Source organism: Archocentrus centrarchus, chromosome 24, assembly GCF_007364275.1.
Source record: "Archocentrus centrarchus isolate MPI-CPG fArcCen1 chromosome 24, fArcCen1, whole genome shotgun sequence".
NCBI lineage: Eukaryota > Metazoa > Chordata > Actinopteri > Cichliformes > Cichlidae > Archocentrus > Archocentrus centrarchus.
In genome coordinates this window covers 3,308,074-3,324,616 of record NC_044369.1, presented here as the reverse complement: position 1 = coordinate 3,324,616, position 16,543 = coordinate 3,308,074, and the positions used below count along the sequence as shown (strand labels likewise).

Genomic DNA, 16,543 nt, shown 5'->3' with positions numbered 1-16,543 from the left:
GGGGAGTAAATAGAAGAACTATGGAAATGCTTACGTATGAACCTGCATCCAAGTATATTTTTAACTTCAAATAAGTTATAGGAGCGTAATCGGTCTTTATGTCCTCTGAAATGGGGCCTTATACACATATGTGCAAGAAATAAATACAAATAACCAGATATCACAGCTGAGCTGTTGCAGTTTGGAGTTGAACAAGGGTTTAAAAAATGCTGGACTTTGACACTGAAAACGGTGGTCATGAGTAACATCTATACTCATGACAACTAGCTTTAATAAAGTGCTTCCATGTGAACCTGCATCCAAGTATACCTGCATCCATGTGTACAGAGTGTGGTGACCATAATGTAGGCAAGGAAGTGACTGAACCCAAGCAACCTATGTTTCACTCTACTGTGTTTCACTCTACTGTTCTCTACTGTTTAAAATGTATTTTAAAAATTGCGATATCCAAAAATTTGTGGTCCAAACTAAGATTTGTGGGTGTTAGACAGAAATCACATTTCAAAATGTCATTTAGTACTTCACAATGAGAAGCTGTAACACCACATGTTCAACAGATTTTGAACATGTGGTCTCCAAGTGCAATCAGCAATTCTTGTTTGCAGAGAACATTCAATGAATAACTGCGTTAAACTTTAACTGTGGACAGGTACACTGTGATACAAATTTTAGAAATAGAACATCTTGGTCTTGTTAGTTGTTACTTGGAGTTTAAGCATATCTGGACTCATTTGCTTTCAAAACACAGGACTGCCTTCCTCTTACTCAATTCAGTTTTATTTGTACTGTATAGTGCCAAATCATAACAGTCACCTCAAAGCGCATTATATTGTAAAGACTGGTTTCCTCTCATACTGTTGAAATTTCAGAACAACAAGTTGGAATTTTACTGAAAGAAAGAAAAAAAAAAGGCAGTCAGTGCCCTTTGGAGCAAACAGACTGATTCTTCTATTGTTTGTTTTATGCTTCAGGTGGCAAAGACAGCTCACCCTGCAGTCTCTGGAGCTTGAAAAAGGCGACTGGACTTCTTTTTGTTTCTTGAAGACGTTTCACCTCTCATCCGAAAGGCTTCTTCAGTTCTCAACCAAATGGTGGAGAGACCCAGGTATTTAAACCCCTGTGGGCGTAGTCCCCTGGAGGTGGTTATGACCCTCTATTGATCATGTGCGTGAACACATGTGCCCAGGTGTGAGGGGGGCGTGGGTCATATTTAATCAGTGGTTTCAGTTGAAACCAATTTAGGACTCCGCTCCATTGTTTCCTGTGGCCTATTGAGGTCACTGGAACAAAGGTGTGAATGGGGGTTGAGACGTCTGGGAAGGGAGCTCAGGACAGCACTGTAAGCGGGGGAAAGTTGGTGACGCACTTTGTTGTCCTGAGCTCCCTTCCCAGACGTCTCAACCCCCATTCACACCTTTGTTCCAGTGACCTCAATAGGCCACAGGAAACAATGGAGCGGAGTCCTAAATTGGTTTCAACTGAAACCACTGATTAAATATGACCCACGCCCCCTTCACACCTGGGCACATGTGTTCACGCACATGATCAATAGAGGGTCATAACCACCTCCAGGGGACTACGCCCACAGGGGTTTAAATACCTGGGTCTCTCCACCATTTGGTTGAGAACTGAAGAAGCCTTTCGGATGAGAGGTGAAACGTCTTCAAGAAACAAAAAGAAGTCCAGTCGCCTTTTTCAAGCTCCAGAGACTACTATGACCTGGATGACTGAGAATCTACACAGACAGCTCACCCTGCAGTTTGTTTGTTGTCAGATGGGTTCAGTGTCAAAAACATGTGATATAACTGGTCTGTGTTACTCTCACTTGTGCTGTTGTTGAACCATCAGACAGCTGCCAAGAACAATAAAGTTACAGCATGCAAAGGGATAAAGTCAAACCAGTCATAGCTAGCTGGTTAATGTCCATGTGAACTAACACTTTCACACTTTCTTTTCAGGGTTAGTCTGGGCCCTGTAAATGACCCCGAAACTAAAGAAGCAATTCAGAAGTGGTTTATTTCATTTTGTAGATTATGTGAGTGGCACAGGAACTAACAGGATTAATTCTAATAGAACTGAGCTGAATTCTTCATAAACTCAAAGACTGCCTCTTCCTCACATTTGGCAAACAGCACACAGTTTGTGAGGTGAAGGGCTGAGAGTGAAGCCCACACTGGGCATCAGATCTAATTCACCCTCTGAAACTCCAGGTGCAGGAGTGAAACGAAAATGCTGCAGGAGGGTGGTGAAGAAGAGGAAGAGCTCCATCCTGGCCAGACTCTCTCTGAGACAAATCCTGTGACCTGCAGGAGAGAAATAAACAATTAAACGGAAACTTTCTCCTGTGAACAGAAGTAACTTCATCATGGATGACGGCATCAGTGAAGGGCAGATTTTTCCTGTCAGCAACCTGCAACTGGCGATCTCCTATGACCCTCCTCAGCTCCCCCTGGACCTCATCTGGGTGATAAAAGAGGACCTATTAGACTGACCATAACACTCCACAATACTCGATACATGCATGAAGGCCACATGCTTCATTTAGTTTTTTTTTTTTTTTCTTCTGTTGTTGTTTGCTTGTTTTTTGTGATGGTCAGTCCCAAAAAAATCAATAAAACCTGGTGTATTCATGTTATGCATTACTTCAGCTCCTCACCCTGTATCTTTGGATACTTGGCCATAAACAGAAGCCCCATCTCAGTGTAGTTGATGTCATGTCAGTGCCGGCAGCAAACAGATTCATGACTGTTACCACAAGGTTATCATCATGGAAGTGACTGTTGGTAATCCCAGATTCCTGCACATTTCACAGCAAAGTCACTCAGATAAAACGGATCCAGGTTTGATGAGTTTTCAGCAGCAGAAAAAGAAGTTAGAAAATGTTGGTGTTACATATATTTCAAGGCTTTCAAGTGTATGAACACACCACTACAGGATTTATGGATACAAGAGAAAAAAAAAACACCAGGATACTAAACATTAACAGCCGCTAACATAAACCAGAATAACAGCTATAAATGACTGACTGGGATGTTGTATGTATGCTAGGTGTAGTAACATACTGGGACACAAGATAATTTTTTCCTTTAACTACCTGGGCAGGAACATGTACAGCTTCACCCTGAGCTCCAGTTAATCATTCTTGAATACAAACTTGGAAGATGACAGAAATGCCAACCTTCAGACTTTGCTTGCGGACCAGAAAGGCGTCCACAAAGCTTCTGCACATCTGTGGATTCAGAGTCTCTTTTAAATGACTGAAGATGACTTGGTTTTGTTTCTTATTGGCAGCATATATCTTGTGCATTTTGCTCCTGTCAGCAACCCACTTGAAGAGTGATGGAAACATCTCAAAAATCTGCCAAAAATCATATATGTATTATTTAAATAATATTTAAATAATTTGGTTTAGTTGCAACAGTTAATGCTCTGTGCACTTTAAAAAAAAATGTCAGTGTATGATCTTCAAAAAGTAGGGATTAATACCTGGATTGAAGGACTTCCAAGAAGTTTAATTCTTCTGCTTGTTCGATCTACCAGAGATGTAAACTCTGAATCATCATATTCAAATCTGCTGCCATAGACAATGGAGCAGATAATATTGGAGACTGCACAGTTGATTGGTTGGGTCGTATCAAAAGCTTCTCCTGTCACAACAGAAATAAAAGTGCACATGATTTTCTACTATTAATTAAATTTAGCTGAAACAAATGTGATTATTTTTACCTTTGAGTTTCTTAAAAACCTCAATGAGATGTTGACATTCCTCAATTATTTTGTCCTCACACACTCTCTTTCCCATCCCAAAGTCTCTCAGGTTAGTCAGTGTGAAGCGTCTCATTTCTCTCCATGAATCACCGTTGGACCAAATAACCCCTGAAATTAAGTGTTTTCAAAGTAGTTTAACAATAGATGAAGAAGTCTGAAACTTTAATATGAAAAAGTATATGTGGCCTAATAATTTTTATACCATGTCCTTGAGCAAGTTCACACATAATTTGCATTAGATTTCTTTCTCCAAACACTTCATCATGGTCTACAAGTGCCTCCTTCACTGTCTTGTATCCTGCCAGGATCACCACTTTTTTTTGTTCCCAGATAGATGGTGAAGACTGATCCATATTTCTTGGATAACTAAGAACAGAAAAAAAATAAATCATACTTTGAACCACAGAGAAACCAAAGGGGAACGTGCTGCCTGGAGAGTTGAAGTTCTCTCACCTCCAGTAATGTTTTGTAGGGCCTTTTCAGGTCCAGCTGTAGCAGATTTCTCGTATTTTTGGGTCCTGGAGGCTCCTTCCCATATTTCAGGGTACTGAAACTGGAAGAGGAGATGAAATAGATGAACAGGAAGACTGTAAGAGCCCCCAAGAAGAAGACAGAAGTGAAACACTGGAGAAAAATTTCTTTTATCCACATGGCGTTAAAACAAAAGGTCCACTGAGATTTCTTTGTGCTGAGAGACTCAGTGACTCTGCATTTGGTATAAAACTTGCTTTTTCCTTTGGCAACCAATCTAAAGATCCAGTACAAGGGGGTGGGGAAAATAAAGTGGGAAGGTTCCATCTGAATGACCTCGTAAATCATTACTGTTTGTAGTTGGTACTTTGGTCTGTACAGACATTCCATCCATCCAGCCATCCATTTTCTTCAACTTTATCTGGGGCCTGGTCGTGGAGGCAGTGGCCCAAGCAGAGAAACCCAGGCCTCCCTCTCCCCAGCCACTTCCACCAGCTCATCCAGGGGAATCCCAAGGCATTCCCAGGCCAGCTGAGAGATATAATTTCTCCAGCATGTCTCGGGTCTGTTTTGGTGCCCACCTCTCGGTAGGACATGCCTACAACAGCTCACCCAAGAGGCGCCCAGGAGGCATCCTGGTCAGATGCCTGAACCACCTCAGCTGATTCATTTTGATGTGAATGAGCAGTGGTTCTACTTTGAGCCCCTCCCGAATGGATGCACTCCTCACCCTATCTCTAAGGGAGAGGCCAGCCACCCTTCGGAGGAAGCTAATTTCTGCTGCTTGTATTCACAATCTCATTCTATCGGTCACAAAGTTGGTGAGGGTAGGAATGTAGATCAACCAGTAAATCAACAGCTTCGCTTTTCCACCCAGCTCCCTCAGACACAGACACAGCCCCCATCTGTCTGTCAATCTCCCATTCCCCTCTCCCGTCGCTCGTGAATAAGACCCTGAGATACTTGAACTCCTCCACCTTGGGCAGCAACTTGTTCCTGAGCCGAAGTGGGCACTCCACCCTTTTCCGGCTGAGTGGGGCCCTGTCATGACCAATCAAGGAAGCTTCACTATCCCCATGTCTGTCTAAGACAGATCAATCACGACAATGGCAAAGGGTCCCTCTAACCCCACCCCCACATCAGACATAGTGAAACCTAACAAATATGAGGGAATGCCCAAATTGAAGCTGCACAGATTTCCCCCACACAAACATGCTTTAAAAAGGCCAATGTGGAAGCTGTTCCTTGGGTGGATTTTGCACAGGAGGTTGCGGTCCCTGGTGCTCTTATGCCATCACAACAGCTTCAACCACCCTGTGTGACAACTGCTGATGGGACATAAGCATCCCTCTATGACAAGGAGTCGAAAAGATAAAAATGGTTGCTTTTCCTAAACCCTTTATTTTTGTCTAGATGAATGCTTAAAGCTTGGCCAGGACACAGTCAAATCAGGTTAACAAGCTAATAGTTCCAGTATTGGCAATCTACAGGTAGACTCCCTTACCCGGGAGGGTTTGCCCTTAATCGTTGTGAGTGTGGAATATTGGTTTTAGGTGGAGCCTATACTCCACCGACTGCTCTACCACCATGGGTTCAGCAAACCTCAAAATCTCACTATCAGCAAATGCCAGACCAGAATACCCCTTGATGGGTACTCTGTGGTAAAAGGGTTTATCCCAATATTGCTTCATTTCCTTCATATCTACTAGGACAGCAGGCACGAGCTGCTTGGCAGGTGCTGAAAAGCAGAAACATTTTTCTTGTCATACAGATCCCTCTCTTTCCACTTGTGCTCCTGTGTTGTGGGACCTCATATGAGATGGAGAGCTGAGTTGCGGGCAGGATAAAAGCTGTGTGGTCTCTTTTAGTCATTGGTTTCATGCAGGAGATGGGAGTGACCCAGATTAGAAACGAGTGTACTGCAGGGCCAGCTCAAATCAAATGCTTGGGAGACAAAGTTTGTGAGGGAAGGTAGGGATGGTTTGGACCCGTGCAGAGGACCAATAGTGGATCCATTTGATGAACAATGTTGAAAATGGAGATGCCAGGTAGGAGGAAAAGAAGAAGACCACAGAGATCATTTGTAGATGTAGTGAAGCAGGACAGGCAGAGAGTTGGTGTGACAGAGGAGGCAGGTGATCCACTGTGGTGACCCCCAAAAGGATCAGCCAAAATAAGAACAATTAGAAAAAAATTAGCATAATGCTAATTAGCTTGCTAATGTTAAACGCTAAATGCCATGCCTGCTTGTTGATTGAGTGATGTTGAACAGTTAAGCCTGAATTAGACTTCTGCCTCAGGTTTTTGCCTCTGATAACTCTGAAGCCCACTAATCACAATCCCTTTGGAAGTGTAGTCAAATTTCTCAAGAGGTACACGCCAGTTTACATCGTAAGAAGAAATTAGGTCACGTCGTATGTTACAGCGTAGGGTTCAGAGAGGATTACGTACGTGGGACTGACGCAGAACTCTAATTCAGGCCTTATTAGATAGAGTGATAATTATTTTTGCATATAAACGCATATAAAAGAAGAGTTACACTTACATATCATGCATATCCATCATCATGTTGTCAGCATGACAAGGCCTCTTGTATCTCCAAGCCTGAAATTGTCCTTTGAGCTCCCTTTTTCCTCTTCTTTCCACTCCCGTTCACAGTGGTCATCATTTTTCTTTCTGGAGCCCTGGGAAATCAAGTGTGAACAGGACCGTTGTGAGAACCATTGTGAACTAAACTGGCCGTGCTCGGTGGTAGATTGCAAATTGCTGTGAAATACAGTAGAAATCAGATTCAAATGGTCCATGGAATTTTATACGACTTGTAAAAAATCTGTCTTATGTGTATGTTTGATAAAATCTGGTTCTTCAAAATATCAGACCAAGTTTGGGGTCTAATATCGAATTTTGGGGCATTGGTTTTCTGCTTCATCTCTGCATTTGCTTCCACAAATTTTAAAATCTCGTATTTTTGCTCATACGTGCAAGTTTGTAGCTCGCGCTTGACTCCTGCCCTTGCCATGATTGTCTCCAATGAAATGAACTGATTCGCCCAGTGCAGCCAATACAGATATGATGTGACTGTATAGACACGAGCGATCTCCAGGCATTGAGGAGGGCTTTAGCACTAAACTCTTCTGATTTATGCGATCCCATCTAATTGGAAATGAATAGAATAGAATGCCTTTTATTGTCATTATACAGGATGTACAATGAGATAGGAGGGCCACTCCTGTTCAGTGCCATGCAATAGAAAATCAAATTCTCTGAAATAAAAAATAAAAATATTATAGATATAATATTAAAATAGATATAAGATATAATATTATAAATGCATTGCAATGGGACCAGATTTTTCATCCAATGTAGGTAGGCAAAAATCCAACTTGTATGATCTGATTTAGGTGATTTTTTTGGAATTAATGTTAGGCAAAAATTGGGACCTGTAGAAGCCATCTAACTAGAGCGAAAAATCCAATTTGTACAGCTTTGACTTAGGTGATTTCTACTGTAATGCTATAGTGCAATGATCTAGCGAGAGAAAAAAACTGTTATATTCAGTTATGTTAATAGTTCCTGTACGCTTAGTTTCTTCTCTGCTTTAAGTGTTTATGTGTAGCATGTATGGAAAATGTGTAAGCTGGTCTAAGGTCCTTCATAAACTTGCCATTTGAATGTTGTCAGGAGCCAAAGAACCCACAAAGCCAGAAAGCTAATGTGAGTATTGTCAATGCAAATGTTAGAAAGTACAATGCTGCTGTGTTTTTTTTCCAGGTGCTGGTGTTTTGTTTCCATATTCATCACTTTGGTCAGTGGTTGCTGTTTTTAAAGTGTTTTATAAATAAATTTGGCTTGGTTTGGCTACAATATCTATATATGGATGAACTTTATGAAATAAATTTGTGACTTTAATGCGTTGTCTAGACCCACATTACATAAATCAATTTTTTCCTGTATTTTTTAATGTTAGAATATCAACTTTAATGAAAACATCTATGTGGAGTGCAACTGCTAGCTCTAGCTCTATAATAAACCCTCGTCCTTTATCTTTATACCCTCGGTGTCAAAGCGAGGCCTGGGGAGAGGGTGGGGGGGCTGCATCCTATTTTGAACATGTGGTCTCCAAGTGGAATCAACAATTCTTGTTTGCAGAGAACATTCAATGAATAACTGCACTAGGACAGGTACACTGTGATACAAATTTTAAAAATAGAACATCTTGGTCTTGTTAGTTGGAGTTTAAGCATATCTCGATTGATTTTCTTTCAAAACACAGGACTGCCTTCCTCTTATTCAATTCAGTTTTATTTATATAACGCCAAATCATAACAACAGTCATTTCAGGGTGCTTTATTTTGTAAGGTGGAGGGCCTATAATAATACAGAGACTGGTTTCCTCTCATACTCTTGAAAGTAGTTCAGAATGCATTTGTGTGATGCTAAACTACATAAGACAGATATTCAGGAGGACCATTTGCGCCTCTCACCAAAGAATAAGATGTCATTTTACTGGTAGGAAAGAAAGGAAAAAAGAAAAAGGGAGTCAGTGCCCTTTGGAGCAAAGAGACCGATTCTTCTGTTGTTTGTTTTATGCTTGAGCAGAGGTGGCAAAGACAGCCCGACCTGCAGAGACTGTTTCTTGTCAGATGGGGGCGCTGTGAAAAACATGATACAACTGGTCTGTGTTACTCTTGCTTGTGCTGTTGTTGGACCATCAGCCAGTTGTGGAGAACAACAAGAGATGAAGTCAAACCAGTCATAACTAGCTGGTTAATGTCCATGTGATGTCAAACCGAGTGTTAAAAAAAAAATGAAAAGTGTCCACTGCAGTCATTATCTACGGAACCCAGAAAGGACATGGGAGGTAAAAAAAATTGTGGGTGGAAAATAGATGCAATTTAGGGAGATCCCACAAAAGTTTTTATTTTAAGGCCATGTGCTTCTGTGTTAATCTTGATACGGCAGCGTTCGTTAGGCCATTGAAACTGAGAGACTGCCAGCAAAAGTTGTCTTTAATTTATAATTCAGCTGTTAATGTTGGCTATAACCACAGCAAAACTGTACAAGCATGAAGGAATGAACCTGTCTGACTGTCACTCTCACACCCTCACTGCTTCATTTGATTGTCTCACACACACACACACACACACACACACACACACACACACACACACACACACACACACACACACACACACACACACACACACACACACACACACACACACAGCGCTGTCCTGACCTCCTTCTCCTCTCAGCCACTCACCTCAAACAACCACAATGATGGAGGACACATACCTGTGGGAAAGAGTCATAGTCATATATATTAATAAAATAAAAGCTTAACCTGTGTGTGTGTGTGTGTGGGGGGGGCAAGCACTTAGGCAGGAAGAACTCCCTTTTAACAGGAAGAAACCTCCAGCAGAGCCAGGCTCAGGGAGGGGCATTAATAATAGATTAATAATAACTAAGGATTAAATGCAGAGTGGGGTATAAACAGAGTGAAAAGAGGTGGAATGAAAAGAAACAGTGCATCATGGGAACCCCCCCAGCAGCCTAGGCCTATTGCAGCATAACTAAGGGAGGGTTCGGGGTCACCTGATCCAGCCCTAACTGTAAGCTCAATCATAAAGGAAAATTTTAAGCCTTATCTTAAAAATAGAGAGGGTGTCTGTCTCCTGAATCCAAGCTGGGAGCTGGTTCCACAGAAGAGGGGCCTGAAAGCTGAAGGCTCTGCCTCCCATTCTACTCTTAAGTATCCTAGGAACCACAAGTAAGCCAGCAGTCTGAGAGCGATGTGCTCTAAAAGGTAAATAAGGCCTTCTTAAGTGTATGACTCTGGGTTGTACAAATAAAACTGAGCTGAATTCTTCATAAACTCAAAGACTGCCTCTTCCTCACATTTGGCAAACAGCACACAGTTTGTGAGGTGAAGGGCTGAGAGTGAGGCCCACACTGGGCATCAGATCTAATTCATCCTCTGAAACTCCAGGTGCAGGAGTGAAACGAAAATGCTGCAGGAGGGTGGTGAAGAAGAGGAAGAGCTCCATCCTGGCCAGACTCTCTCCGAGACAAATCCTGCGACCTGCAGGAGAGAAATAAACAATTAAACGGAACCTTTCTCCTGTGAACAGAAGTAACTTCAACAGTGACGGCTGAGCTCACAAACCTGCAGAAAATGGAATGAAGGCATCGCGCTTGACAAACTTTTTCTCTTTGTCCAGGAAGTGTGCAGGATAAAAGATGTGTGGTCTCTCCCACTCGCTGGGATCATGCAGGACAGATGTCATGAGAGGAAACACTGTGGTTCCCTGCAGAAGTGACAACACACAACCCAAAAATGCTTTCTATATTGTAAATGATAATGGCTTACAGTAGTTACCAAATTGGCAAGTTCTGGAGACATTGGTTGGTTTTTAATATGTGACGGGGTGTGTTAAGGAAAATTATTTTAATTCTGGTTTCAAGAAGAAACTAATAAAGAGAATGATACAATCTGTCCCTTTAATAGCTGTCTTTACTTTACCCTGCAACACTTCAGATCATTCTTTGCATACAGCCTATGATCTGCTGCACAGCAGTGAAAATCTTTGCATTTTTTTTTCTAACAATACTGCTAAAAACATCTTCCTCTTTTTTTAGCTGCTCCCTTTAGGGGTCGCCACAGTAGATCATCTGCCTCAATTTCACCCATCCCCATCATGCTTCTATGTCACACCAACCCTCTGCATGTCCTCCTTCCTTCCATCCATAAACCTTCTCTGTCTGACTTCAATATACTTTGTCCAATGTGTCCATTATCTTTCTTCTGCACATGCCCAAACCATCTCAGCCATGCTTGTTCAGCTTTGTCTTTCTGAAAGTGCTGTAACTAAGTTAAGGATCTAATTTCTTCATTGTTATGCTCTTCAGTGCCATGTGCCGACACAGTGCTGAGCAGCTACCTAAACTCTGCTCCCAGTGAGGTAGATTATCTCGTCAATAGATTTACATCCTCACTGCTTAGGACTTTGGATACTGTGGCTACTTTGAAAAGGAAAGGCCTGACTCCATGGTGTAACTCAAAAATGTGCAGCTTAAAGCATATAACCCATGAGCTGGAGATGAAATGGTGTTTCACTAATCTAGAGGATGCTCATTTAGTCTGGACAAAGAGTTTGTAAAGCTAGGTCATCTTACTATTCATCATTAATTGAAGAAAATAAAAGAAACCTGGAGTTGTTCTTATTTTCTTTGATTATTGATGAGTATTCCTTTAACTTTAACTCATAATGACGTCATGAATTTCTTCACAAATAAAATTTTAACCATTAGAGATAAAATTATTCATAACCATCTCAAAGACTTATCTTCATGTTCAGCTGCTTTCATTAAAACTGGTATCTGTCCAATTGATCTTTTGGAGTTAACTTCTATAGTTACTTCCTCCAAACCAGCAACATGTTTATTAGATCCCATTCCTACTAGACTGTTCAAAGAAGTCTTTCCAAATATTGATGCTTCTATCTTAAAAATGATCAATCTGTCTTTATTAGTTGGCTATGTACCACAAACCTTCAAGGTGGCTGTAATTAAACCTCTACTTAAAAAGCCATCTCTTGACCCAGCTGTCTTAGCTAATTATAGGCCAATCTCCAACCTTCCTTTTCTCTCAAAGACCCTTGAAAGAGTAGTTGTAAAACAGATAACTGATCATCTGCAGAGGAATGGTTTATTTGAAGAGTTTCAGTCAGGTTTCAGAATTCATCACAGTACAGAAACAGCATTAGTGAAGGTTACAAATGATCTTCTTACAGCCTCTGACTGTGGACTCATCTCTGTTCTTGTCCTGTTGGACCTCAGTGCAGCTTTGATACTGTTGACCATAACATTTTATTACAGAGATTAGAGCTTGCTATAGGTATTAAAGGTACTGCACTGCAGTGGTTTGAGTCATATTTATCTAATAGACTCCAACTTGTTCATGTAAATGGGGAGTCTTCTTCACACATTAAAGTTAATTATGGAGTTCCACAGGGTTCTGTGCTAGGACCAATTTTATTTACACTATACATGCTTCCCTTAGGCAGTATTATTAGAAAACATTGCATAAACTTTCATTGTTATGCAGATGATACCCAGCTTTATCTATCCATGAAGCCAGATGACACACATCAATTAGTTAAACTGCAGGAATGTCTTAAAGACATAAAGGCCTGGATGACCTCTAATTTCCTGCTTCTAAATTCAGATAAAACTGAAGTTCTTGTACTCTGCCCCACAAATCTGATACAAAATGCTGCAGCTACTGACTAGAAAGAGAGAGCAGATTTCTCTCATATTGGCTTCTCTTCACTGGCTCCCTGTTAAATCTAGAATGTATACATTCTACATATCCTGCACCACCCTCACACACTTCTCCTCACTTCTTTATACAATACCTCAATTCCTCTCTTCGCACCCTATCATATGCGTCCTCTAGAAACACAGTGCAACTCCTCCTGACCTTCTCTGAACTCAAATTTGTAGCACTCTTACTTATCATCACCTCTCTTTTTAACCTAGCATCAATGACTCTTCCTGAAATCTTCATGGTTGGTTGATCAACTGTATCCCTCTGCAGTTACTACAGCTCACCCTTGTTCTTGAAAAGAAAAAACAAACAAAATGCAGAATTCTATCAGATCAATTTAGCACTCGAGGTCAAGAGCTATTTCTACAATAGGGAGTGCAATCTGGAGCAGCTGTACTAGGTGCTTTACCTTCTTGCTTGTTTGAGCTCTGCTTGGCCTTTTGGTTTCATTTGCCTTGTTTGGTTGTTTTTCTGCAATTACTTGACCTTCTTTTTGACATGCTGTTTTAAGAGGATTGTTACTGTGTTTTACAATATTGCTGCAAAAAACAGACACGCACATGGCAAATAATTTTCTCCCCAGTTTCACACTTTACCAAATTGAATAGCACCGCCTATCTTGCTTTCTTTGTCTACACTGGGTTGAATTACCTTTGGTAGATGTTTGGTGTTCCACAGTAGCTGCATTATTCATTCTTACCCTCTCAATAAAATGACCCTGAAAAGTGATGTCTCGGGTGGTTTTGTGAGGAACTCCAGAGGGTACGATGTTGCTCAGTCTCTGCGTCTCATGGATGACGGCATCAGTGAAGGGCAGGTTTTTCCTGTCAGCAACCTGCACCTGGCGATCTCCTATGACCCTCCTCAGCTCCTCCTGGACCTCATCTGGGTGATAAATGATCATTTAATTTTGTTTTTTTGTTGATGTTATTTGTACTTTGTGATGGTCAATGCCCCCCCCCCCCCCCCCCCCCCCCCCCCCCAATAAAATAAAATAAAACTTGTATTCAAGTCATGCATTACTTCAGCTCCTCACCCTGTATCTTTGGATACTTGGCCATAAACAGAAGTCCCCATCTCAGTGTAGTTGATGTTGTCTCAGTGCCGGCAGAAAAAAGATCCATGACTGTTACCACAAGGTTATCATCATGGAAGTGACTGTTGGTAATCACAGATTCCTGCACATTTCACAGCAAAGTCACTCAGATAAAACGGATCCAGGTTTGATGAGTTTTCAGCAGCAGAAAAAGAAGTTAGAAAATGTTGGTGTTACATATATTTCAAGGCTTTCAAGTGTATGAACACACCACTACAGGATTTATGGATACAAGAGAAAAAAAACCACCAGGATACTAAACATTAACAGCTGATAACATAAACCAGAATAACAGCTATAAATGACTGACTGGGATGTTGTATGTATGCTAGGTGTAGTAACATACTGGGACACAAGATAATTTTTTCCTTTAACTACCTGGGCAGGAACATGTACAGCTTCACCCTGAGCTCCAGTTAATCATTCTTGAATACAAACTTGGAAGATGACAGAAATGCCAACCTTCAGATTTTGCTTGCGGACCAGAAAGGCATCCACAAAGCTTCTGCACATCTGTGGATTCAGAGTCTCTTTTAAATGACTGAAGATGACTTGGTTTTGTTTCTTATTGGCAGCATATATCTTGTGTATTTCACTCCTCTCAGCAACCCACTTGAAGAGAGATGGAAACGTCTCAAAAATCTGCCAAAAATCATATATGTATTATTTAAATAATATTTAAATAATTTGGTTTATTTGCAACAGTTGATGCTCTGTGCACTTAAAAAAATGTCACTGAATGAGCTTCAAAAAGAAAGGATCACCTGGATTGAAGGACTTCCAAGAAGTTTAATTCTTCTGCTTGTTCGATCTACCAGAGATGTAAACTCTGAATCATCATATTCAAATCTGCTGCCATAGACAATGGAGCAGATAATATTGGAGACTGCACAGTTGATTGGTTGGGTCGTATCAAAAGCTTCTCCTGTCACAACAGAAAAAAAGTGCACATGATTTTCTACTATTATCTAAATTCAGCTGAAACAAATGTGATTATTTTTACCTTTGAGTTTCTTAAAAACCTCAATGAGATGTTGACATTCCTCAATTATTTTGTCCTCACACACTCTCTTTCCCATCCCAAAGTCTCTCAGGTTAGTCAGTGTGAAGCGTCTCATTTCTCTCCATGAATCACCGTTGGACCAAATAACCCCTGAAATTAAGTGTTCACAAAGTAGTTTAACAATAGATGAAGAAGTCTGAAAGTTTAATATGGAAAAGTATATGGTGGCCTGAGTTTTTATACCATGTCCTTGAGCAAGTTCACGCATAATTTGCATTGGATCTCTCTCTCCAAACACTTCATCATGGTCTACAAGTGCCTCCTTCACTGTTTTGTATCCTGCCAGGATCACCACTTTTTTTGTTCCCAGATAGATGGTGAAGACTGATCCATATTTCTTGGATAACTAAGAACAGAAAAAAAAAATCATACTTTGAAACACAGAGAAACCAAAAGTGAACGTGCTGCCTGGAGAGTTGAAGTTCTCTCACCTCCAGTAATGTTTTGTAGGGCCTTTTCAGGTCCATCTGTAGCAGATTTCCGAGCAAGGGAAAAGGTCTGGGTCCTGGAGGCTCCCTCCCATATTTCTGGGTACTGAAACTGGAAGAAGAGATGAAATAGATGAGCAGGAAGACTGTAAGAGCCCCCAAGAAGAAGACAGAAGTGAAACACTGGAGAAAAATTTCTTTTATCCACATGGCGTTAAAACAAAAGGTCCACTGAGATTTCTTTGTGCTGAGAGACTCAGTGACTCTGCATTTGGTATAAAACTTGCTTTTTTCTTTGGCAAGCAATCTAGAGACCCAGTGCAAGGGGGTGGGGAAATACAGTGGGGAAGGGTCGATCTGAATGACCTAGTAAATGATTACTCTTTGTAAGTTGGTACTTTGGTCTGTACAAATATTAGTTTTCCATTTGGGTCAGAAAGAGCACAGAATTACTTTTATTTAAATGTATTCAATAAATTAGAGTATTTGTGTCATTGAGTTATGGATTTTAAACATCAAATTAATTGTGACAAAAGGCTTTAGATATTTCTAGCTCTACATAAGGCCTTAGGAATCTTCCAGCTAGTCTCCTTTTCTTTAGAGAAGCTCCACTGGCCTATATGATGCTAGGTAGTTGTATTAAAACCTTTAAGTCCAACAAGCGTTTCATTCAGTGACACATTTCTCATCTCTGAATGTAATTTATTGTAAATTTCTAGATATTTCTTGCACTGGGTTCCTTCTATATTTTCTACCCATCCATCCATCCACTTCCACTTATCCGGGACCAGGTCATGTCCCTGAGCCGGAGTGGGCACTCCACTCTTTTCCGGCTGAGGGCCATGGCCTCAGATGTAGAGGTGCTAATTCTTGTGCCAGCAGCTTCCCACTCAGCTGTGAACCGTTCCACTGTGAGCTGAAGGCTAGCACCTGATGAACCCAACAGGACCACATCATCTGCAAAAAGCAGAGATGGACCTTGGACCTTGCTTTCTGCACTTGTGTGCAGTCACAAGTACCGTTCTCCTGGTAACCGCCAAACCCAGACTTCTTTATTGGATTGTCAGATGGAGTGTGTTGGTAATGCCAAGTATGATTCATCACTCCAGCAATCACTTCACCACTGCTCTAGAGTCCAGTGGTGGCGTGCTTCACACCACTACATCCAGTGCTTTGCATTGCACTTGATGATGTAAGGCTTGGGCTGCAGTTGCTTAGCCATGGAAACCCATTACATCAAGCTCTCTACGCACTGTTCATGAACTAAACTGAAGGCCACATGAATTTTGAAGGTCTGTAATGACTGACTACAGAAAGTTGGTGACCTCTACAAACTATGACCCTCAGCATGCACTGACCCTGCTCTGTGATTTTACATAACCTACCAC

The 16,543-nt window shown here is 41.2% G+C and overlaps 1 protein-coding gene and 1 pseudogene across 1 annotated transcript; both read right to left on the bottom strand.

The window, feature by feature from the left end:
* Nucleotides 1-1,670: 1,670 nt before the first annotated feature.
* On the bottom strand, nucleotides 1,671-7,474 carry LOC115774423 (cytochrome P450 2K4-like; annotated as a pseudogene).
* On the bottom strand, nucleotides 6,791-15,459 carry LOC115774422 (cytochrome P450 2K1-like). The gene is made up of 11 exons (XM_030721701.1): nucleotides 15,159-15,459; nucleotides 14,911-15,073; nucleotides 14,668-14,817; nucleotides 14,429-14,589; nucleotides 14,127-14,306; nucleotides 13,605-13,746; nucleotides 13,269-13,453; nucleotides 10,406-10,547; nucleotides 10,138-10,321; nucleotides 9,503-9,534; nucleotides 6,791-6,923 (listed from the first exon to the last, which is right to left on the bottom strand). Exons 1-10 carry the CDS (start codon nucleotides 15,363-15,365, stop codon nucleotides 9,504-9,506), a joined length of 1,545 nt encoding a protein of 514 aa, XP_030577561.1. The 5' UTR covers nucleotides 15,366-15,459; the 3' UTR covers nucleotides 6,791-6,923; nucleotide 9,503.
* Between the last annotated feature and the right edge of the window lie 1,084 nt (nucleotides 15,460-16,543).

What these genes read in the sequence shown, in the direction of transcription:
- LOC115774422 (XM_030721701.1), bottom strand. Translation starts at nt 15,365, where the DNA reads ATGTGGATAAAAGAAATTTTTCTCCAGTGTTTCACTTCTGTCTTCTTC. An exon ending in GGTTTTTAAGAAACTCAAAG is followed by an intron (nt 14,590 to 14,667) that starts GTAAAAATAATC and finishes CTGTTGTGACAG; the next exon opens with GAGAAGCTTTTGATACGACC. An exon ending in CTTCATTCCATTTTCTGCAG is followed by an intron (nt 10,322 to 10,405) that starts GTTTGTGAGCTC and finishes TCTCTCCTGCAG; the next exon opens with GTCGCAGGATTTGTCTCGGA.